General features: G+C 37.1%; 1 protein-coding gene across 6 annotated transcripts; it reads left to right on the top strand.

Moving 5' to 3' along the window:
- Positions 1–4,219: 4,219 nt before the first annotated feature.
- sim1b (SIM bHLH transcription factor 1b) lies at positions 4,220–25,195 on the top strand. 6 transcript variants are annotated; one of them, XM_073946445.1, is made up of 11 exons: positions 4,220–4,529; positions 10,055–10,137; positions 15,105–15,194; positions 15,284–15,388; positions 16,705–16,790; positions 16,873–17,072; positions 18,070–18,176; positions 19,677–19,824; positions 21,023–21,161; positions 22,367–22,592; positions 24,393–25,195. In XM_073946445.1, exons 4-11 carry the CDS (start codon positions 15,337–15,339, stop codon positions 24,764–24,766), a joined length of 1,332 nt encoding a protein of 443 aa, XP_073802546.1. In that variant the 5' UTR covers positions 4,220–4,529; positions 10,055–10,137; positions 15,105–15,194; positions 15,284–15,336; the 3' UTR covers positions 24,767–25,195.
- The last annotated feature ends 331 nt before the right edge of the window (positions 25,196–25,526 follow it).

The following is a 25,526-nucleotide window of genomic DNA, read 5'->3' as shown; positions in this document are numbered from 1 at the left end:
AGACAGGTAATCTTATGTCAAAAGTGAAAACAAGATTATTTTGTTAACTCCATTGGCAGATTATTTAGATTGTGACAGTTTGCAAATAGTATGAAAAATGTTGGCAATCATTCGCGATATGGAGCTTTAATGCGCTCAGAACCTGCCGCAACTACCTTAGCTGTGTTTATCTGAAAATAACTCCTTATAATGACCAATATAAGACTGTGTATGTATGACATTTAGTTTATATAGCATTGCAGAGATTTATATTTTAAAGATCTGATTTAATCTTTAAATTCTGGACTAGTGATATAAATAATATTCATGTTTTCAGTGACAGTCAAATATTAGTCAGTTATATGTACATTTTTTATTTTTTGTATACAAAAAATAATTAAAATTTTACATATGTAACTGACTGATATTTGACTGAATATGTCACTGAAAACACGAATATATCACTTTTTTCCACAATGGACAAACTGCACGTACATACAAGCACGCACTGAGACATTTTATTTTATAAATAAAATAATAAAATTTGGTCTATATATAAGAAGATATTTTAGTTTAATTAAATCCTTTATAATCATAACAGAAACGTGCAAAACTCGAGATATTTTTGGGGGGTTTTAGCTTGCGAAAAGCAAGTCAGTCTGCATGAATATGAAAAGACGCACATGTTTCTCTATTATCCGCTGAGAATGCATGGGGCGCGTTCTGGGGGTGCGCGCTCCCTGCTAATGACACAAGCGTATGCGTGACCGCGCTCCCATCAAACACACACGGATTAATGTGATGATTAATATGATCGACAGATTATGAGCTGTTTCCACATCTTCAAAATCTCTCCTTTCAAACTCGCCAGTAATGTGTGCAAAACACCGCTAATAAACGAACCACAGCCTTTTATACAATCACCAATTACCAATTAAAATATCTAAAATTAGGCCTATATAATATAACGCTGTACATGAAATTAAATTATGTTGTGCAGAATCCCAGGCTTTTTAATCAACAATTAGCCTAGTTATTTATCCATGCTAATAAAAACGTGGTCGTCATGTTTTATTTTCGCTTTAGCCTAATATACTTTATCAGCTATTAGACTAAATCGCTATAAATGCTAATAAAAAACGGTGGTCATTTTATATTTTATATACTTTATTAACAGTTAGATATTTATCCATGCTAACAAAAACGCCATCATGTTTACTTTAGCAACTAGCATAATTAGCATAGTTATCCATGCTAATAAAACACGATCATGTTTTATTCTCATCGTTTTACATTATGTACAATTAATTAGCCCTTTATCCATATCAAAAACACCACGTCGACATATTTGAGTGTTAAGCTATACTTTATCAATAATTAATCACCTATTTAGCCAAATGCTAACGGTCATCATGTCTTATTTTCCGCTTAAAAATATTTTTTTCAGCCATAATAAAAACACAATTATTGATCTAAATCTAATCACATTTGTTTCTTGTTTAATAGGCTATGCACTCAAATAAATAAATAACATTTTTATAGGCTGTGGTAATCAGTCTAGTGTAGCTGTATAATAAAGACTGCCTGTTTTAAATTCAGAGATCTTATGTTGCTAGGCCGGGTGTTTGTCAGGTTATCCAAAAATATCACAGAGGTTTCGTGCGTGTGAAAACCACTCTGGGAGGAATTTTGTCATGCACGAGCAGGAGAAAAAAAGACAAGAAAAGCCTGATGTTTTCTTGAGAAGGTAAAAGGCTTTGGTTGGTGATAAATAGTTCCTGTGAGGTTAAAAGTGTGTCAGCGCGCGCGTGATCTGGAGCTGTTCGGCCTGATTTCTCTCTCATTTTCATCTCTCTCTCTCTCTCTCTCTCTCTCTTTCTCTCTCTCTCTCTCTCTCTCTCTCTCTCTCTCTCTCTCCATTGACGAAAAGGGCAGGAGACTTGCACTGTAGAATATTACACGGTGCTGGATCTGTTAACTTTTTCGTAACAAAAATGAACTAAAAACGAAATGAAAATTAATTATTTAGGAAGAGAAAAACTTTTTGTTTTTCATTGTTTTACAGAGACTATCCACTTTTTCTAATCTTAACTCATTTATTTTCATTGTTGTTGTTTTTTTAGGGTTTTATTATGTGTTTTAAATATAGGCTAGTAAATTGCAGAATTACAAATGTCAATGAATTAATTGTATTATTGGTAAAGTGAAATTAGCTTTTGCTTTCCTGTAAAAAAAAGCAAACAGAAATTCAACAATGATTAAATCTAGATTCATTTTTTATTTTATCTATCAGTTTAAAAATGCATTACTGTTTTTGAGCTTTTGAATGGTGTTGGGATGTGTTTTGTAATTAACGAGGAGTTGTTTTTCACAATTTAATCGATGTAAACAGTGCTATAGTTCAATATTAAATACTTAAGTAAAGGTTTTTGTAAAATTAAAATCTTTATTTTCGAAGTCTTCTCTTCTTAGTTTATATAAGTTTATCTTTTTTTATGATAATATACATCTTTAGGGCTGATTTTTATAAACGCGTTATAAAAATGTCTAAACGATCCAATATTATACATACATAATACAATAAGTGAATTTTTAAGACGCTTAATTAAAATAATTTTTAATTATTTGTTCGGTGATTTGTGAAGTGATGCACTCTTAAAAAATGCTGTTTTGTTTTAACCCAACGTGAAGTATGATTAAGCCCATCCATTAAAAAGCTTAGCTCAGATTTGATTGGGAAAAAAATAAAATTCCCAGCATTTATATACGAGATGTGCGGTATAAATTAAATGTAGGCTATTTGAAATATCAGATGCATGCCTATTTTATTAAGAGTATTGTTTATGGACAATGAACAGTGAATCTTGCACTAATAACTCTAAATAAGCACACACTTAAATGCTGGGCTGTATTAACCAAACGTTGGGTCATATATGGACAAACTCAAATTTTGATATCTATTTACATTTTAACATTTGATCCAGCGTTGTGTTAAATCTGCCCGATCACTGATGTGTTGTTAGGCTAACATTTAAACAGTAAAAAGCCTTCTACAACAAAAGCATGCACTCCGTAAAAAGTGTAATCGAGTTAATCGAGTTAGTTGGTTTGACTTAATTTTGTTCTTTATTATTTAATTTGTAAAAAAAAATAATAATAAAATTACCTTTTTTATTAGGAAGTTCATGAGTTCCCTTTTCGCATACCTGTCTCCTTACACACACTCACGCACACACACACGCACACACACACACGCGCACACACACACACGCACACACACACACACACACACAGAGGGAGAGGGAGAATTCAGCTCAAATCCTCCCAATGAGCCCCGATTTTTCCACCAAACTCTCTGACCAATGAGCGTACGTGACAGCAAGAGCCGATCGTTCTACGCACACATACACACACACATAGGTACACACACATAGGCCTACATATACACACACTTGACAGAGTGATTGTAAAATAGAATAGAATTGAACATGACCGAACTGAATAATGAAATAAAGAAAAGGTGAGTAGTCGGAGTCATTTATTTATTTATTTATTCATTCACTCATTTACTAAATGTGAGTACTCTATTCTATACAATTATTTATTTAATGTGGCTCAACTGCAAATAATGAAATACTAAAGTAAATTAGTAATTAATTAATTATTTTATTTATTTATTATGGCCGAACTGAGAACAATGAGATGGGCCAACTAAAGGAAATGTAAGCAGTATTTACATTTATTTATTTATTTATTTATTTATTTATTTATTTATTTAATGTTTACTAAGAATAATAAAATATTACAGAAAACGTGAGTGATTAGTTTTTATTTATTTATTTATTTATTTGTTTGTTTATTTATTTATGTATTTATTATTATGGCTGAACTAAGAACAGTTGGGCATACTAAATACAATTTAAGCAGTATTTTAATTAATTTATTTACCTATTTGTTTATTGGCTAAACTGAAAATGACGAGACACTAAAGAAAAAATGTGAGTATTCTTTACAATATTTATTGATTGATTTATACTCTCATTGTTTCGTTGATATAAGAAAAATGTACAGGATATATTCTACGAAGCTCACTGCAACATAAAAATATAAATAAATGTCTATACGTATTAGGCTAGTTTTGGAGGCTCAACACTTTTTAACGTGTGTGTGTGTGCGCGCGTGTGCGTGTGTGTGATTTGTCAGCAGGATCATCAGAGGCGCCAGTGCATGTGCGAGTTTTGCAGTGCTGTGATTGGCAGCGGCTGCGCGCGGGTCTGATCAGATGTGCGTCCCCGCGACTCCTCCACACCTGTGCGCGTGCCTCCTGGCGGATTTACCGGCACTCTGACGGGATTTTAACGCGATTAACGGCACGATGAAGGAGAAATCAAAGACTGCGGCGAGGACGCGGCGGGAGAAGGAGAACAGCGAGTTTTACGAGCTCGCCAAAATGTTGCCTTTGCCGTCCGCCATCACGTCTCAACTGGACAAAGCGTCCATCATCAGACTGACCAGCAGCTACCTGAAGATGAGACTGGTGTTCCCGCAAGGTCAGATATATACCTTCATTAACACTCATGCACTAATTAAAGAGGGTCCCGATCAGTTTAGCTCTTGCAATAATTAATTAGGTGGGTCAAGTCAGTGTATAACAGTTCTGTAGACAATCATAAAACAGATAGCTATTGACCTTAAAATGATATAAGGGCTAAAAACTGCTTTTATTCTAGCCGAAACAAAATAGATAAGACATTTGCAATGTTGTAGGAAATACTGTGAAACATTCCCTGCTTTGTTAAACGACATTTGGGAAATATTTGAGAAAGAAAATGAATAATTCACCGGAGGGCGAATAATTTAGACTGTAGGCTATATCTTCATTAACACTCATGCACTAATTAAAGAGGATGCTGATTAGTTTAGCATGCGCGCATTCGCTCTTAATGATAATAACATGTTGATTAATAGTGAGTAATACAGGTTAATAAAGAATAATAAGATAGGATAGTGATTACTGGTAAAATGTTTCATTGCATGTAATACATTTTTAAGGTAGAGGTTGCAAACAACTGACAAAACAATTAAATCAACAAACAAATTAAATGGAGTAATGTTTAGCTTTAAATTCAGTATTTCGAAGCCTATAAATTGTTTGCAAACACTTAACTTAAAAATGTAATACATCCAATGATTTTTTCCGTGTAATAAAAGGCCAAGTCAGTTTTAGGCTGTCTTGAGTTTAGAGATATGGGCTTACCTTATTTTTTAGGCTAAACTTGTGAGAGCTCTGTGCATATAATGCTTGTTTAGTTGTTTTGTTTACAAAATCTCCTCGTTATGCTTCGAAATGCTGTTTGTTTTATTGTCGTAATTGAAAACAATTTATTTATCATCTCTTATTTTTATTGCGTATAATTCTTATATTTTGCATGCATAGTGGCTGTTTCGAAGTCTCTTTCATTCACAGTTGTAAAGTACGATAATGATTGTTGTTTGTACATTTTTATAACTCTTTCTTTTTTTTTTTTCAATAAGATCGTCACATCAGGGTCAAAATTTAACAGGTAAACTCAAGGTGGCATATTTAGCATTTATAACATTTACCCTATTTATTAGGTTACCGAAGTGATCAGATCATGCGTCATAGAAAAAAACAGCTGCAGAATAAATATAATACATATAAAACGTGCATAATGAATAAATAACCGACCTAAAACACTGAACGTGATGTGGAAGTTGCATAGTTTCCTTTTAAGACTTCATACCAATTAAACTGAATAATTTTAAAATATGCTATATACAATATTAATGCTTATTAATTACGTTGAGATAGATAGATAGATAGATAGATAGATAGATAGATAGATAGATAGATAGATAGATAGATAGATAGATAGATGCATTTATATTAAATACTATTTAAAATCTATCATAAAATTGTTGATTGTGAAAAATATTGTTTATTATTATTGTTTTATCCTAAATTGTTGATTGCTAAATATGCCTACTGTTATTTTTATTTATGTAATTAATTTTTTAACCTATAATGTTCTGTTTAATGTAAACATCACACATGCTTTGGCAATGTAACGTGCCATGCCAATAAAGCAAGTTAGAAGATAGATAGATAGATAGATAGATAGATAGATAGATAGATAGATAGATAGATAGATAGATAGATAGATAGATAGATAGATAGATAGATAGACAGACAGACAAAGGGCTCAGTGGTTTTCTGTAGCTGGTGAAAGTGTGTTTTTGAGAGGATCGAGTTGCTGTGAGGGTCGCTCTCTCCCGGTCATGCGCGTGACTGTGCACCCGCCGCGCTCATTACCGGGCGCGCGTGCAGTCTGGACACCGCGAGCACGAGGCATTGAGGACCCGTAAATTATAATTAATGCTCGAGCGGATTTTTCTTCTTTTGCGCGGGTTTGAACAGAAAGACATGATTTTCATTAATTTAGCATTTTAATTAATTATAGGTACAGCGAAGCCAAGAAAAGTAACGTGAAAAACTGCAATTAAAGATTTTTATTTTCAGTCACACCGTAATGCTGTTTACACTTACACAAACTGGGCAGAATAAATGTTTGATCACACACACACACACACACACACACACACACACACACACACACACACACACACACACACACACACACAATTTTAGAAATTCATTGACAACAACCATTAGATCTATGCATTAATTGAAAAGCACGTCTTATAGTTATTCTGCATACTTTTAATATACAAAGTTATAACGTTGCATTTTTGCGTATATCGGGCTGTTTATTTTAATTTGCCGACTTTAAATAGCTTATGCAAATATTAGAAAGAGTAAAGATTCACTTATACGTTAACAAAATGTAGCATGTAGCCTACAAAGTTATTTTAATTATTTTTATAATAATAATAATAATAATAATTATTATTATTATTATTATTATTATTATTATTATTATCATTTAATTATTACTATACTATTATCATTATTATACGGCCTAATATTGAAATACCAGGCGTAATGTTGGCTATCATAATAATGTATTGTTATTATTTGGATTTTTTATCGATTAATCCATACCATTATAGCCAATAATAGCCTAGTATGCAGCTAAATTTTAAAGCCAAACCAAATAATGGTTTACATTTGCTCTTTAATAGCCAACATATTAAGAAAATCACCACAATATGCGAACAGTTACACTAATGGAGCTATTCAGAAACCAGGCCAGAGTTCGTGTGTGTGTGTGTGTGTGTGTGTGTGTGTGTGTGTGTGTGTGTGTGTGTGTGTGTGTTATATATTTATCGATGGATGAAGAAAAACTACATGTTTAATGAAATATTTATTATTGCTCTAATAAGATGTAAGGTATTATTTCTTGACATCTCCTCTTTTTTTTGCTGATCTGGAGATCAATGATGCTTTATTATCGATGTCCTCCTCCTCCTGAATGTCTCTAGTGTGCAAAGTGTGTGTGTGTGTGTGTGTGTGTCAGCATTAGGATGCGAGTCACGCAGATCCACGCGTGTTTGCAGCGGATTTCCGTGATTTGTTTTACCGACGACACTGTTTGTTCACGAGCTTATAGATTCACTCACAACATCGATATGATGACTCTCTCACACAGGCGCACGCACGCGCGCGCGCGCACACACACACACAGTAATATCCTGGATCGATCAGCAAAATCTGAATGTTAAAAATATTAGGCTATATAAATACAGGCTACATGTAGTTTAAAGGGTTTTGGGAAGACAGGCAACAAAATGTGCAGAGAAGTGTGTGTTTTTGTACATTGACAGAAAGTGGGCCTGTTATCATATAAAGATATTAATTCGCAATAAAGATGGACTTGTTCATAATAATAATAATAATAATAATAATAATAATAAGGCAATATTTTTAAAGCGGACAAAAGTTGTGTTCGTATAATGCCAGCCCTAAAATGTTTTATGCAATATAAACTTCACATTTAACATCACATAACAACAGAATTTCGGAATAACAACAGTAACAATTAATGACAAATAACAGGGACAGTAATAATAATAAATAATATTAAATAAAAATAAGTAAAAGAAAAATATATACAGATCCTACAAATGCCCCTGACAGTATCGACGTTTCAGTAAATTGTTTTACTGGAGTGACGTCGGCTGACGTAATTCACGGAGGCCACGCCCCGTATTGTGTAAACACTGATGTGTGCCAGCATGTTGTTCTGAATATATGTATTCATGAGAAATATCACAAGTATTCTTTGCTTTTTTATTGATAATGCTGCTCTATTAGATTCTTAAGAGTCCAACTATACAAAAATCACTTTTATAAGGGGTTTAAACACAGTTGTGTGTCAGCAGTGTGTGCATATCTCCAGCCTCTAATGTTAAACATGTATTAAGTTTATTTATTATTATTTTTTTTTTTATTGAACATTTTGATTTTGAACAGACCGAGATCCACCCAACAAAATAAGTAAAATAAAAATAAAAACAGTAATATTGTAATAAGTACAAAATCAGGATTAAAACATAAATGATACGGTCTCATATTTTACCAAAATTGTAGTTTTTTTTTTTTTTTTTACTGGCACTGTTTATTTTGGCTGTGGTGTATTCCAGACTAATAATGTCCGCCTCCAGGATAGATCGGTTTGAGCAGGATGTTTTTTTTTTTTTTTTTTTTTGCAGCAGTTAGAACAACTGACAGTATTAAGTTTATTTTTTTTAAATTAGACTAAAACTTTTTGTATGTATCATCAGAGGGGGAACGGCCCACCCATTAGTGACAATCTCTCCCTCAATACCCTCATTAACATATACAGCCCTGAGTGAGTAGCAGCCATCCATTAGCCATTAGAGTTTTGAGCGAGCAAGTGGATTATATGCGTGTTATAAATCCCTAGACTGACTATAGTGAACTGATAAACTGCAATAAATACTGTCATATACTTTAGTTTTTACTACAGTATTGAGTTATTTGTTTATATTACTATACTTGTTGTGTTACCATAGCAACTGTAGAACCACTGCAAGAGATTAATTACTATAGTTGTTGTGTTACCATAGCAACTGTAGAATCACCACAACAGATCAATTACTATAGCTGCTGTTACCATAGCAACTGTAGAATCACAGCAAGAGATTTAGTACTATAGTTGTTGTGTTACCATAGCAACTGTAGAATCACTGCAAGAGATTAATTACTATAGTTGTTGTGTTACCATAGCAACTGTAGAATCACTGCAAGAGATTAATTACTATAGTTTTTGTGTTACCATAGCAACTAGATCAGTTATCAAAATGAACAGATCCAGGATCTGCCAAATCATCTTAGATCATTTAAGCGAGGTACGAAGAACGGACCCCAGGTGTTCTTGAAAATGAATATTTTGTTTTTGTGTTTTGTTTGCTCTGTATAAAACCTTGAATAAAAAAAAACACAAAATTATTTTAGTGATGATTATTGTTTATTAATTATTACTATTATTTGACAAAAGATGCATGTGAAAGTACATATACCTAATTGCTATGATCCACATGGAATCCATAGTAATGAAAAACAGTATCATTCACCCAACTAGACACCTGTGTCTGAACTGAACTACATATCCCATAATGTACTTCACACACCAGTTCCAGGTGATCCCTGATTACACACACACAGCTGAAGCTCGTCAAGTGATTACCGGCAGTATAAACACACCATACACACACACTTCTTTGCTGAGTCTTGCTATCTGTAAGAGTGTATTTTTAAGTGTTTTCATTGTCTTGCCTTCCATGTTATTTAACCCTGGATTTGTTTACCGTTTTTGTTGTTTTGCCGCCTATTCGCCTGCTACACAATCCACTCCTTACCTGCTCCTGTCAATCTGCTCCTCTATGTCCCTGACTGAACTTACTGCTTGTACGTCCTTCTTAATTAACTCCATTTGGATCCTCTCCTCTGTTGCCACCTGACTCATTACACTGATGAATGTAATTTGCATATGATTTAAATAAACATGCACAAAAATGCTGATTAATGCCTATTGATCTGTGTGTGTGTGTCTGTGTTTGGTTTCTTTAGGTTTGGGAGAGGTGTGGGGTCAAGCGGGGCGAACCAGATCTGGAGAAAACCCATCCCATGAGCTCGGATCTCATTTACTCCAGGTAATAATCAGCAAGATGCTCCAGGTAATATGAAGACTTTATTACTAACTTTGCCATTGGCTTCTTTAACATGTACTGTATATAGCAGGAAATAAGGTTTCATTTACAGTCAAGCCTGAAATTATGGATGCCCCTAGCAAATTCTGACTTAAAGTTCTTATATTTAGCTAGCGAGTTTGCTTTTTTATAGCATAACTGTGGAAAATATCTATATTTCTCAGCTTTTATTTGCACTTAACTAAAAGTCAGAATTTGCCAGGGGTGTGAATGTATGTGTAAATAATACATTATAAAACTAGCAAATACAGTTCAAATTATTCACCCTCCTGCAAATTATTTTCATTTTCTAATAATAATACAAGTCATTTATAAATTATATGTATTGTTTCTTTGTGCAAAACAGGAGTATTAACATTGTATTTTTTATTGTAATCAAATAACATTGTTTTTTAGCAAAACTCACATGCAAAAATACTAGATTTTATGGCAAACACTATAGTGTATTTGAACCCTACCATAGTCAAATCTATTATATTGTAGTGTTTTATACTGTATTATAGTATTCTCTTTGAATAGTTATACTTCTTTTACTCAACCAGCTAGTTTGTTTGTTTTTTGACCGGAAATGATACAGGCTTCTGTCAAAAAATAATAAGACCATGCACAAGAGGCATCATTGTGGGAAAAATATATATTTCTCCGCTTTTATTTACACTTAACAAAAAGTCCAAATTTGCCAGGGGTGGGAATGTACATATAAATACATTATAAAACTGCTATAAAATAGCATAGTTCCTCCTGAGGTGGGTGAATAATTTTTATTTTTTATAATTATTTTTATCTTCTATTATTTCCCAAATGATGTTGAACAGATTCAGGAATTGTTCACTGTATGTCCTCTAATTTTTGTTCTTCTGGAGAAAGTCTGATTTGTTTTATTTCAGCTAGAATAAAAGCAGTTTCTAATTATTTAAACACATATTAAGGTCAATATTATTAGTCCCCTTAAGCAATATTAGTGTTGGATTGTCTCCAGAACAAACCACTGTTATACAATGACTTGCCTACTTACCCTAACTTTACCCTAATTACCCTAGTGAAGCCTTTACATGTCACTTAAAGCTGAACACTAGTGTCTTGAAGAATATCTAGTCAAATATTATGTGCTGTCATCATGACAAAGATCATTCAATCTTATAAAACAACATATTTATTTACGTGCACGCCACATTCAAAGTAATCCCTGTACATTTATAATCCATAAACGTCTAAATATAAACTTAGTCATATGATAACAAATGGCCAAAATTGTGATGAATAATTCAATATTATAATGCAAATATTGTAAATTTAACTTTAGAGATTGCTAATAAATATCTCAATTTGACAACATTTCACAGCATATTAAATGCACATCACTTTTAGAGTAATCACTGTACATTTTAATACTTTAAAGACTAAAAATTAACTTAATCATGTTGGTAAATGACAAAACAATTACCAATTTGTGAGTCCTGTCATAATATTCTAATGCATATACTGTTATATTTCAGGGTTAACTGAGAGATTACTAATAAATGTCACAATTACACAATTTACTCTTTATAATACAACATATTTATTTGCATACACGTCACACACAGAGTAATCCCCAAACAATGGTAAAACTTAAAAGACTAAGTATGAACTTATTAAATTGCTAGCCCTCTTGTTAATTATTATTTTCTTTGTCAAATATTTCCCAAATGATGTTGAACAGATTCAGGAATTGTTCACAGTATTTCCCCATATATTTTTTCTTCTGGAAAAAGTCTGATTTGTCTTATTTACTAGAATAAACTAACAAGAATAAAAGCAGTTTCTAATTGTTTTAAACCCATTTTAAGGCCAATATTATTACTTAAACAATATTTGTTTTGCATTGTCTCCAGAACAAACCACTGTCATACAATGACTTGCCTACTTACCCTAACTTTACCCTAATTACCCTAGTGAAGCCTTTAAATGTCACTTTAAGCTGTATAGAAGTGTCTTGAAGAATATCTAGTCTAATATGTGCTGTCATCATGGCAAATATTAAAGAAATCAGTTATTAGAAATAAGTTATTAACACTGTTGTGATTAGAAATGCTTTGAATAAAACAAAATTCTCTGTTAAACAGAAATTGGGGGGAAAATATAAATAACATAATTTAACAGGAGTGCGAATAAATCTGACTTCAGCTGTGTGTGATGGGAGCATTCGGCATCCTCTAGATCAGGGGTGCCCAAACTTGGTCCTGGAGGGCCGGTGTCCTGCATGTTTTAGTTCCAACCCCAATCAAACACACCTGAAGCAGCTAATCAAGCTCTTTCTAGCTGTACAAAAACTTTCAGGCAGGTGTGTAGAAGGACGTTGGAGCTAAACTATGCAGGACACCGGCCCTTCAGGACTGAATTTGGGCACCCCTGTTCTAGATGTATTTAGAGACATTTTGTCTTGAACTTTAAAGTCACCCACTATACCTGTTTCTGACTGTTTCCGGCTCCTGGATCATACGTCATGGTTCACTGGAAGGATTTTTTCAGGCCAGTGGTTCCGACTTTTACTTTTGGCCTTGCCAACATTTTCACTTGCCCCACCAAAAAAGTGGTTAATAACAATTTCTTTGCCACATTTTAAATAATGTGTCAAAAGCCAAACATAACCTTAGCATAACTGTTCTTTAAATACAACTGACAACTATAAAAATACAGCACTGATGTAAATAAATGTTAGAATTAAATTACAGAGAAAAAACTGATGAACTGAGACTGCAGTCGCATCTTGAAGCAGATCAATGTTGATCTTTCTTTGGAGCTGTCAGTGCGGAAAGGACCAAAACAACAGGCCTAACATACACAAATAAATAAATAAATGACTAATGTTTTGCCTCTTACACTTTACATACCTGAATCTTGCCTACAGCACTTCTTCATTGTTGCTCTTATAGTTGTGTAAGTTGCTTCCTTGTCCTCATTTGTAAGTCGCTTTGGATAAAAGCGTCTGCTAAATGACTAAATGTAAATGTAAAATATTACAAGATTATAAGAAAATGATCAGATGGTAATTTCTGTCAACTGTATAACGGATAAACAGCTCTCGCTAATATTTCAGCATGCTTTCACTTTCGTATTAGACATGAGACGCACGTTTGCTGGTAGGAATGACCTCCCACCCTACTCATAATTCTCTCTTTATAGCCATATATGTGTGGCTATAACACAGCAATAATACACTGTGATATAGCCTGCTTCGTTAGTTCGTTGGATCGCTTTGCTTTCTCATTACAATCAATGTCAGACTGATTGTTTTGGCACAGATCTGAGCGTGGTTGCAGGATTCACATATACCAAATGAAGCACTGGGCAAACAAGACAGGTTCCAAAACAAATGTCTAGGTGTGAAAGCTCCCCGTTTGCACGCAATTGACAGTCTCAGCCAAATTAAACTTTAGTGACAAGGCAGGATATTCCCAATTGGGGTTGTGTATGGGCCCTTGATAATGTCTCTGGGGCCCCCCTAATTGTATGCCCACCCCTAGCAGCGCCCCTGGTTATAGTACAGATTGTGTGTCTCTCTTCATTCTGGTCAACTCTGATACATCAGTGATAAAAAATAAAAACACACTGACAGAAAAAGCATGTGTCATGCTTCAAGTGATGTCACTTCTTGTGGCGGGAAACTCTGAAAGGCATTAAGGCAGGGATGTCCAGACTCGGTCGTGGAGGGCTGGTGTCCTGCAAAGTTTAGTTCCAACCCCAATCAGACACCGCTGGCCTAGCTAATCAAGCTCTTGCTAGGCTTTCTAGAAACATCCTTGCAGGTTTGTTGAAGCAAGTTGGAGCTAAAATCTGCAGGACACCGGCCCTCCAGGACCGAGTTTGGACACCCCTGCATTAAGGCATTGTTATTGTTCTCATTAATTTGTGCAAAGGATTTAGGATAGTAGATTAATTATGTGTAGACTCTGTTACTCTTACTTCCTTTTGTAAATGCTACCTCCTGTTGACCTGCCTCACCCTGAAATGTGATGTTTGTATATGGTCGGAGGGGTCCAATTTCACTACATAACAGTGTATTTGACTACATGGAGGAGTATGTGACTAATAAAGGCCATTGATTGATTGATTGATTGATTGATTGGTAATATTTCAGTCAATTCACTTTTTAAATGCAATATTATGATGAAAATGCATTTAATAGTACTTTAGACTCGCCATGTGGAGTCTGGTTTGAAGTTAGCATCTTGTGCTTGATCACATTGTGGAAAATGTCCACTCTGTTACTGGTTTAAAAAGTTTAACAATAACAAATTAATAAGTTTAAGGTAAACAATAATTAGGAACGTAACCAAATGTTACCTGTTGATATTATGCATTTTGCATTATTTTGGATTAATATTGGGTTTAATTTACAGTAGCGGGTGGCTCAGTGGTTAGCACTGTGGCCTCACAGCAAGAAGGTCACTGGTTTGAGTCCCGACTTAGCCAGTTGGCATTTCTGTGTGGAGTTTGCATGTTCTTCCCGTGTTGGTGTGGATTTCCTCCGGATGTTCTGGTTTCTCCCACAGTCCAAACACATGCGCTATTGGGGAATTGATCAACTAAATTGGCCGTAGTGTATAAGAGTGAATGAGTGTGTATGGGTGTTTACCAGTGCCTGGAAGGGCATCCGCTGCGTAAAACATATGCTGGAATAGTTGGCGGTTCATTCCGCTGTGGCGACCAGTAATAAATAAGGGACTAATCTGAAGGAGAGTGAATAAATGACTATTCTGCAGCTTAATTTCGCATGTGTTGTAAATCATTCCAATTAAGTGAAAATGAAATGCTTCAAATGTATCCACAAATCTGCAATGACTCTAACTATTTCTCAGTGTTTCTCAGCAGATTGTGAGTTGATGTGTTTCTGTGGTGACCTGTCTGATATTGTCCCCGATCCACAGACTTTAGACGGGTTTATATTTGTAGTGGCTGCGGATGGGAAGATCATGTACATCTCTGAGACGGCGTCGGTTCATCTGGGCCTTTCACAGGTGAAGAACATGCGATGTTCATGTCTACACTGTTCTGTACATGTTCAATCTGCGCCGGGAGATTTACAGACGTCCTTTCACACAGGTAGAATTGACCGGAAACAGTATTTATGAATACGTTCATCCGGCGGATCATGACGAGATGGCGGCGGTGCTGACTCCACAACCTTCATATCATTCACACTTCGTCCAGGGTGAGTCACTTTATAGAAAACAGCATATTTGTTTGCATGCACATCGCTTTCAGAGTAATCCTCGAACATTTATGATGCCTAAAAGACTAAATATCATCTTAATCATGTGTGTACATGACAAAAAAAATGCCCATATTATGATGCATATCACAATATTCTAATGCATTTATTGTAATATTTTAAATTTTCGCTTTAGAGATTGCTAATGCATATCACAATTAGACAATTTACCTTATGTAAATCAGCATATTTGCATGCACATCGCTTTTAGAGTAATCCCTAAACATTTATAATGCTTAAAACACTAAATATGAACTTAGCCATATGATAAAGAATTGCCAATATGTGATGAATAACACAATATTCTAATGCATATGCTGTAATATTTCAATTTTACCTGAGAGATTGCTAATACACATTACAATTAAACTATTTACTTTATATAAATCAGCATATTTACATGCATATGGCGTTTAGAGTAATCCCTATACATTTACTAAATATAGGCTTAATCATGTGTGTACATGACAAAAGTATGGCCAGTGAGTAATATCACAATATTCTAATGCATTTACACTGTAATACCCAAATTTCCACTTTAGAGACTGCTAATAAATCTCACAAATGTCATGAAATGAAATGACATTAAATTAAATTATGAAATGAAATGTAAAGAAATTAAATTCTTAAAAACATGTAAATAAATAGATTAAATAAATGTAAAAAAGTATTATTATTATTATTATTATTATTATTATTATTATTATTATTAATATCATTATTATCTTCATTATTACCTTTAATTAATTAATTAAATAAATGTATTTATTTTAATGCATTTAGCTTAATTTTGTAGTTTTACATATTATATATATTTTAAAATGAAACCAAAATATAATTTTTTAATTTAAAATTTTTTTATAAAATTGTATTTTAATATACATGTGATATAAATATTTTTATATAAAGATTTAATGTTAAAAATATATAAAACAAATCAAAATATAAAAACAAATGCACTAAATTGACTGAGAACCTGCAAATTTTGTTAATTAAATATTATTAAATAATATAAAATCAGATAAAGGAAATTGTGTTTTAATATATGTGTATTATATAATTCTTGAATAACAAATAAACAAAATATAAAAACTAATTCAGTTAATTAAGACAAAAAAAATTGAAAAATGGGATTAAATCACAATATAAAAAAGTCATATAAATATTTCCCCTCAAAGATTTAATAAAATAAAAGTGAAATCTTTAATGCAGAAAGTTTTTTACTGTGTATAAGCCCTAAATTTGGTTCCTTTCAGAGTACGAGGTGGAGCGATCGTTTTTCCTGAGGATGAAGTGTGTTTTGGCGAAGCGAAACGCCGGACTGACGAGTGGAGGATATAAGGTGAAGCTCAGATCAGCAGCTCTTACTGTGTATGTGTGATGATTATCAGTGAATGACAGTAATGCTGACCTCTGACCTGCAGGTGATCCACTGCAGCGGGTACCTGAAGATCCGCCAGTTCAGTCTGGATGCGTCTCCGTTCGATGGCTGCTATCAGAACGTGGGTCTGGTGGCCGTCGGACACACACTCCCACCGAGCGCCGTCACAGAGATCAAACTACACAGCAACATGTTCATGTTTCGAGCCAGTCTGGACATGAAGCTCATCTTCCTGGACTCACGGTGAACCACAGGACATACACACCTTATTCAGGCCACACCTACACAAAGCACTTGGGCCACATCCACACTGAGCATTTTGGCCACACCCAGACAGAGCGTTTGGGCCACACCCACATAGAGCATTTACACCAGTGGTCACCAAACTTGTTCCTGGAGGTCCGGTGTCCTGCAGATTTTAGCCCCTACCCTAATCAAACACACCTGAACAAGCTAATCAAGGTCTTACTAGGTATACTTGAAACATCCAGGCAGGTGTGTTGAGGCAAGCTGGAGTTAAACCCTGCAGGGACACCGGCCCTCCAGGACCAAGATTGGTGACCCCTGATTTAAACCACACCCACTCTGAGCATTTAGACCACACCCACACTGAGCCTTTAGGCCACACCCTAACTTAGCATTTAGAACACGCCAAGCATTTACACCACACCCACACTGAGGATTTAGGCTCACGCCAATCATTTAGGCCACACCCACAGCACATCTAGGCCACACAACACATCTAGGCCACGCCCACACAGCATATTTAGGTCGCATTTTAACAGAGCTTTAAGGCCATACCTAAACAACATATTTAGACCACACAGTGCATTTAAACCACAGTGACACAACAAATTTAGGTCACACCCACACAACATATATAGACCACGCCCATTTCACATGTAGACCATGCCCACACATCACATTCAAACCACACCTACACAACACATTTAGGCCACACCCACAGCACATTTAAATAACACCCAAATCACATTTAGGCCACACCCACGGAACACATTTAGACCACACCCACACTGGGAGGCCAATGCAATCTTCTCCTTTGACTTTCTGTTATGGGAAGCTGCCTTGTCATTTCTAAACAATGTCTAAAAGCTGCTGTATGGTGTACTAAAAACGAGCTACAAAAATAAACTACAGTTCTTATAAGTTAACTGTCACCTGTTTTCATTTTATTTGGTCTATTATACGGCTTTAATTTATATGTTGTTTTTCCTATAAGGGTGTCAGATCTGACCGGGTATGAGCCACAGGACCTGATTGAGAAGACCCTGTATCATCACGTGCACTGCTGTGACAGTTTTCACCTGCGCTGCGCTCATCACCTCTGTGAGTCCCGCTAAACCTCACAGCATAGAGAAAGCAAGATTTACAGCTGAAGTCAGAATTATTAGCCCCCTTTGAAATTTTAATTATTTTTAAAATATTTCCCAAATGATGTTTAACAGAGCAGGGAAAGTTTCACAGTATTTCCTCTAATATTTTTTCTTCTGGAGAAAGTCTTATTTGTTTTATTTGGGCTAGAATAAAAGCAGTTTTTAATTTTTTTAAAAACATTTTAAGGTTAATATTATTAGCCCCTTTAAGCTTTATATTTTTTCAATAGTCTAAAGAACAAACTATTGATATACAATAACTTGCCTAATTACCCTAACCTGCCTAGTTAACCTAATTAACCTAGTTAAGCCTTTAAATGTCACTGTATAGAAGTGTCTTGAAGAATATCTAGTCTAATATTATGTGCTGTCACATAGAAAAGAAATCAGTTATTAGAGATGAGTTATTAAAACTATTATGATTAGAGATGTGTTGAAGAAATCTGCTCTCCGTTAATCAGAAATTGGGTAAAAAAATAAACAGGGGGGCAAATAATTCTGACTTCAACTGTACAGGATTTTGGGTGAAAAATGGGTGGTGTATATGGTATTATTACTTAATTTTATTTATTTTTGTTTATTGTATGTGTGTGTATGTATATATATATATATATATATATATATATATATATATATATATATATATATATATATTTTTTTTTTTTTTTTTTTTTGCCTTCTCTAATTTAAGACTACACTGTAAAAAAAGCTTTTCTTACTTTAATTTTTTATCTTGTTTCCAGTCCAAATATCTAAAAAATTCTTATATCAAGAATAATTTTCTAGACAAGCAAAACATATCGTCTCGTTTTCAGAAATAACATGCCAAAATTAAGTGAATTTTTCCTTAAAAACAAGCAAAATAATCTGCCATTGGGGTCAGCAAAATAACCTAGTTTTTCCTTTTGACATAAGCTTATTTTGCTGACCCCACTGGCAGATTATTTTGCTTGCATTCAGGTTAAAGTGACATGTAAAGCCTTAACTGTGTTAATTAGGGTAAAGTTAGGGTAATTAGGCAAGTCATTGTATAACAGTGGTTTGTTCTGGAGACAATACAACTCTAATATTGCTTAAAGGGGCGAATAATAAAATCAGCCGAAATAAAATCAATAAGACTTTCTCCAGAAGAACAAATATTAGAGGAAATACTGTGAAAAATTCCTGAATCTGTTCAACACTATTTAGGAAATATTTGACACAGGAAATTCACAGGAGGGCGAATAATTTTGACTTCAACTGCATATATAAAGATATGAATGTACAGTTATAAAAAGTATATACAGTATGAATAGAGAATTACAGAAATGTGCATTAAAGGACATATTGTAAAGTGACATTAGATAAATGTTGATTTTGATATGTGTGTGTGTGTGTGTGTGTGTGTGTGTGTGTGTGTGTGTGCGTGTGTGTGTGTGTGTGTGTGTGTGTGTGTGTGTGTGCTCGCTTTCAGTGCTGGTCAAAGGTCAGGTGACCACTAAGTATTACCGCTTCCTGTCAAAGCGAGGTGGCTGGGTTTGGGTGCAGAGCTACGCCACAATCGTCCACAACAGCCGCTCGTCTCGACCGCACTGCATCGTCAGCGTCAACTACGTCCTCACGTGAGTTAAACAATAATTAACAAACATTCATAAGTGACAGAATTATTAGAACCGCCAACTATTACAGCATACGTTCTATGCAGCCGATGCCCTTCTAGCCACAACCTAGTGCTGGGAAACACCCATGCACACTCATTTACACACACACACACACACACACACACACACACACACACACACACACACACACACACTCATACACTACAGCTAATTTAGATAATCAATTCGCCTATAGAGCATGTGCAAACACAGAGAGAACATGCAAACTCCACACGGAAATGCCAACTGATCCAGCCGGGACTTGAACCGGCGACCTTCTTGCTGTGTGGCCACAGTGCTAACCGCTAAGCCATCATGCCACCCAAAAGTATATATGCTGTATATTAAAAGTATTCATTCATTCATTTTCTTGTCGGCTTAGTCCCTTTATTAATCTGGGGTCGCCACAGCGGAATGAACCGCCAACTTATCCAGCACACTTTTAGACAGCGCATGCCCTTCCAGCCGCAACAAATCACTTGGAAACATCCACACACACACACACACACACACACACACACACACACACGCACGCACGCACACACACACACACACACACACACACACACACACACACACACACTACGGACAATTTAGCCTACCCAATTCACCTGTACCACATGTCTTTGGACTGTGGGGGAAACCGGAGCACCTGGAGGAAACCCACGCGAACGCAGGGAGAACATGCAAACTCCACACAGAAACGCCAACTGAGCCAACCGGGACTCGAACCAGCAACCTTCTTGCTGTGAGGCGACAGCACTACCTACTGCGCCACTGCATCACCTTCTAAAAGTATATGAATAACAAAATATGTAAAGCTGCAGATTTGTGTGTGTGTGTGTGTGTGTGTGTGTGTGTGTGCGTGTGTGTGAACTCTTTAAGTCAGCTATTATTATGTGCAGTCATACTGAGGTGGACTGATAAAAGCTCTCGGTGCTGTCAGAAATGAGAATGAAACACAGTGTACAGTTCTCAGCTGATAAGAGCAGAGTAAGGGCTGTTTGCCGTCTGTCTGAGTTCAGCAGTTCAGGAGGTCAGAGGTCACGAGCGCTCAAACACAGGTGTGAAATCAGTGTTTCGCAAGAGAAGCGGTCATAACCCTCTCTCTTATACAGTATGTTTACAGTAATGTGTGTGTGTGTGTGTGTGTTTGCAGGGACACGGAGTATAAGGGCCTGATTCTGTCTCTGGATCAGCTGAATCCCAGAAAACCAGCCTTTCCCTACGCAAACCACAGCGATAAAACACACACGACCAACAGCAGGAGTAAAATCCTGCTCTCTCACTACTCGCAGGTAATACACACACACACACACACAGACTGACGGACACACACACAGTGTGATAGAAACATCTACAAACCGACATACATGCACACACACTGACTAACAGACACACAGAGAGACTGACACACATGGAAAGAATGACACACACAGACTGACTGACTGACACAAACACACACACACAGACCAAGGCTGACAGACACGCACACACACATACAGTCTGACATAAACACACTTAGAGACTGACACACACACACACACCAGGGCTGACAGACACACACACACACACGCATACAGTCTGACACACACACTCTTAGAGACTGACACACGGACTGACAGACACATAGAGACTAAGACACACACACACAGATACTGACACCCACACAGACTTGCACACTCACTGAGACTGACAGACACACACACACACACACACACACACACACACACACACACACACATGGAAAGAATGACACACATGCACAGACACACAGACTGACTGACACACACACACACACACCAAAGCTGACAGACACGGACACACACATACAGTCTGACACACACACACACGCCTAAAGACTGACACACTCACAGACTGACAGACACACACAGAGGCTAAGACACACACACACACACACAGACTGACAGATGCACATGGAGACAAAGACACACACACAACAGACACACACACACACACACACACAGAGAGCTTGAGAGAAACACACTAGCACACAGACTGAAAGACATACAGAGACTGACACACACACACACACACACACCCATACAGAGCCTTACTCACACAGAGACTAAGACACACACACAAACATATAGAGACTGACACACACATGCACACATCCATACAGAGACTGACAGAACCAGAGACTAAGACACAAACATACAAAGACTGACACACACCCACACACACATACACACATCTATACAGAAACTTCCACATACAGAGAGACTGACAGATACACACAAACACACAGACACACACACAGAGAGAGAGAGGGAGAGATACTGAGTTCAGCTTCAGCAAGTAGTCATGTTTAATCAGAATACAGTTCACACACACACACACACACACACACACACTCACACTAAATTAAAGGTGTGTTTGTAGTTTGCTAGTGAAATCGTTGATCTCCTTCAGAGCGTTAACCCTCAGCATTGTTCGTGAGTGTATTGTTCTTCTGATGTTCCTCCTGTCCCGTGTTCAGCAGTTTTCCTCCTTCCCGCCGGATCGCTCAGACTCGGATCACGACAGCCAATGGGAGGACAGTCCTCTGACAGACTCCGCCTCCCCGCAGCGTCTGGACCGCAGCGATTCGGTGTGCTTCAGCCTCGCTCAGAGCGACGTGATGCAGTCGTGTTCACAAACACACACACCGCTGTTCAGCAGAGACGGCTGGTGGGACGCACGCGCCGCAAACCAGCACTCGCACGGTCAGTACACACACACACACGCAAACACACACACCAGCAGTGGTTCCTCAGCATTCACAGATGAGCGGAGAGTGTTCGTTTAAAACAGAATCTTATTGTAATCTACTGTAGTGCTGCTCGATATTGATAAAAGGATAATAATATACACAATAGTCATGAATTAAAGACGATCTATTATGCAAAAATCAAGTTTATAAGGGGTTTAAACACAGTTGTGTGTCAGCAGTGTGTGAATATCTCCAGCCTCTGATGGTAAACATGAATTAACTGTTTGTTATAGTCAGACTTGATGAAAACAGTCTGCAGAAGCACTTTGATTGACATTCTGCCTTTGTACGTGTCGTCAGAGGGGGAAAGCCCCGCCCACTAGTAACAGTCTCTCCCTCATTAGCATAAACAGCAGCCCTGAGTGAGAAGCAGCCGTCTGTCCATTCGCCATTAGAGTGTTTGAGCTGCTGAAGATGATGTCAGCATAGACTAAGAGGATTATAGATGTGGAGTTTTAGATTATGGGTGGCTCAGTGGTTAGCACTGTGGCCTCACAGCAAGAAGGTCACTGGTTTGAGTCCTGGCTGGGTCCGTTGGTGTTTCTGTGTGGAGTTTGCATGTTCTCCCCGTGTTGGCGTGAACTAAATTGGCCGTAGTGTATGAGTGTGTGTGTAAATGAGCGTTTATGGGTGTTTCCCAGTACTGGGTTGCAGCTAGAAGGGCATCCGCTGTGTAAAACATATGCTGGAATAGTTGACGATTCATTCCCCTGTGGCGACCTCTGATGAATAAAGGGAATAAGCCAAATAAATGAGTTTTAGGGATTCACCATAGTCCTGTTTAGAATCTGCTGCTAGGCTGACACACAGGCATTGGTAGCTCCGCCCTCTTTTGAAATAAGCACAATCTCATTTGAATTTAAAGCGACAGTCACCCACACAGCACAACTTGGCTCAAATCTGCTGCTTTCCTCCTTTACCAGGTGGAGCACTTGAGAACTACCTGATCTCATACCCCCTTACATGCTTATCGATCAGGCAGGAGCCCTGGGCTCATTTATCTGGGAGCTCAGGGTTGTCTCCTGGGACAGCATGCCAAACCTGCTAATATTATCAAGCAATATCTAAGTGTGAACTCTTGAAATGCTGAAACGCATAAATCATTTTTTCTTGTTTGTTTGTTTTGTTTGTTTCATAAATATCTGCGTGCTGAAACTGGCTGAGGCACAATTAAGAAGTTTTGTGTTCATATTTATACATTCACATTAATTTACACACAATTTCAGCCTGTTATCTGCAGATTAGAGCGTGCATTAAGTAATTAACTGCGATTAAAGCTGTTAATGCATCAATTGTTCATCTGAAAAACATGTTTAAATATAAATTTGACAATTACTTTATGCAGGGAACCATTTAGTTCACCAGTTTACACAAATTAACCATCAGTTATCTGTTGGCGTTTCTGTGCGGAGTCTGCATGTTCTCCCCGTGTCTCTCTGTATCTCCTCCGGGTGCTCCTGTTTCACCCACAGTCCAAACACATGCGCTATAGGGGAACTGATGAACTTAATTGGCCGTAGTGTATGAGTGTGTGTGTGAATGAGGGTTTCCCTGTACATGGTTTCTGCTGGCATCTGTTGCGTTAAACATATGCTGGAATAGTTGGCGGTTCATTCCACTGTGGCAACCCCTGATGAATCAGAGACTAAGCTGAAGAAAAATGAATGGATGAACCATCAGCCGTCTGTCAGAAGATAGAAAGTGCCAGTGAATGTCACACGTGATGATGTTTTCTGGTTTTCTGTCTCCTCAGCGGTGTGGGATGAGGATCTGAGCTCTTCTTCAGCTCAGTCTGCAGACGGTGCTCAGAGTCTGATCAGAGCCGCGCCGGAGCTCATTAAGGTGGAGGAGGCTCACATGCGGGATTATTCCTCCTCCTCTCTGTTCTCCTCCGCCCGCCACAGAGATGGAGATCCGGACGGCAGCCCCGCGTCTCTGTCGGCCCTCAGCAGCCCCGGCTCCGACAGGCCGTCCCAGCGGCTGTCAGCCTCTCCGCCCGCGCTGGAGACCACACACACACACCCCAGCCTGCGCGCGTATTCTGCACACTACGACATCAACACACACTTCCAGAGCAGCACAACGGCACACAACGGCACGTCTGTCATCATCACCAACGGCAGCTGACGGAGAAACACTCGCGCTTTCATCCAGACACATCTGAAAACACTGGCGTCATGCAGCGCTAATCTCATGTTCTGTGTGTGCAGGAAGTTAATCAAAATATTGAGGCAGAGACCAGCCGTAATGTGTTCTGACACAATGATTTCATTAGCAGAAGATCCCAACATTTGTTTGCAAGAGCCTTTTAGTAGCTACATAGCAACACCTTAGCAACAAGACCCAGAGAGTTACTCAGAACACTTAAATAAATGCATCGCAACACCATAGCAACCATTTTAAAACATCCAATCAGTAACCCAGTAAACTTACCTAACTGGCCTTAACAGTGAGAACATTTTAGTAACTGCATAGCAATACACTAGCAACCACCAATACTACCCTAGCAACAAGACACAGGGAGTTGCTCAGAACGCTTAAATAACTGCATAGCAACACCTTAGCAACCATTTATTAACATCCAAGCAGTAACCAGGGAACATTTTATGACTACCAACCACTATCACCACACTAGCAGCCATATAGTATGGCCTAAACAGTAAGAACATGCATAGCAACACCCTAGCAACCACCAATATCACCCTAGCAATGAGACAGGAAGTTGCTCAGAACATACTGCAACAGTGCTAACCAACTATCGACACCACCCTAGCAACAAAACCCAGGGAGATACCCAGAAAATGTTAATAACTGCGTACCAACACCCTAGAAACCACCCTAGCAACAAGACCTAGGGAATAAACCAGAATACTTAGGTAACTGCATA

Source organism: Danio rerio, chromosome 4 (genome assembly GCF_049306965.1).
Source record: "Danio rerio strain Tuebingen ecotype United States chromosome 4, GRCz12tu, whole genome shotgun sequence".
Taxonomy (NCBI): Eukaryota; Metazoa; Chordata; class Actinopteri; order Cypriniformes; family Danionidae; genus Danio; species Danio rerio.
The sequence above is the reverse complement of the archived record's forward strand: the minus strand, read 5'-3'. Positions and strand labels throughout refer to the sequence as shown.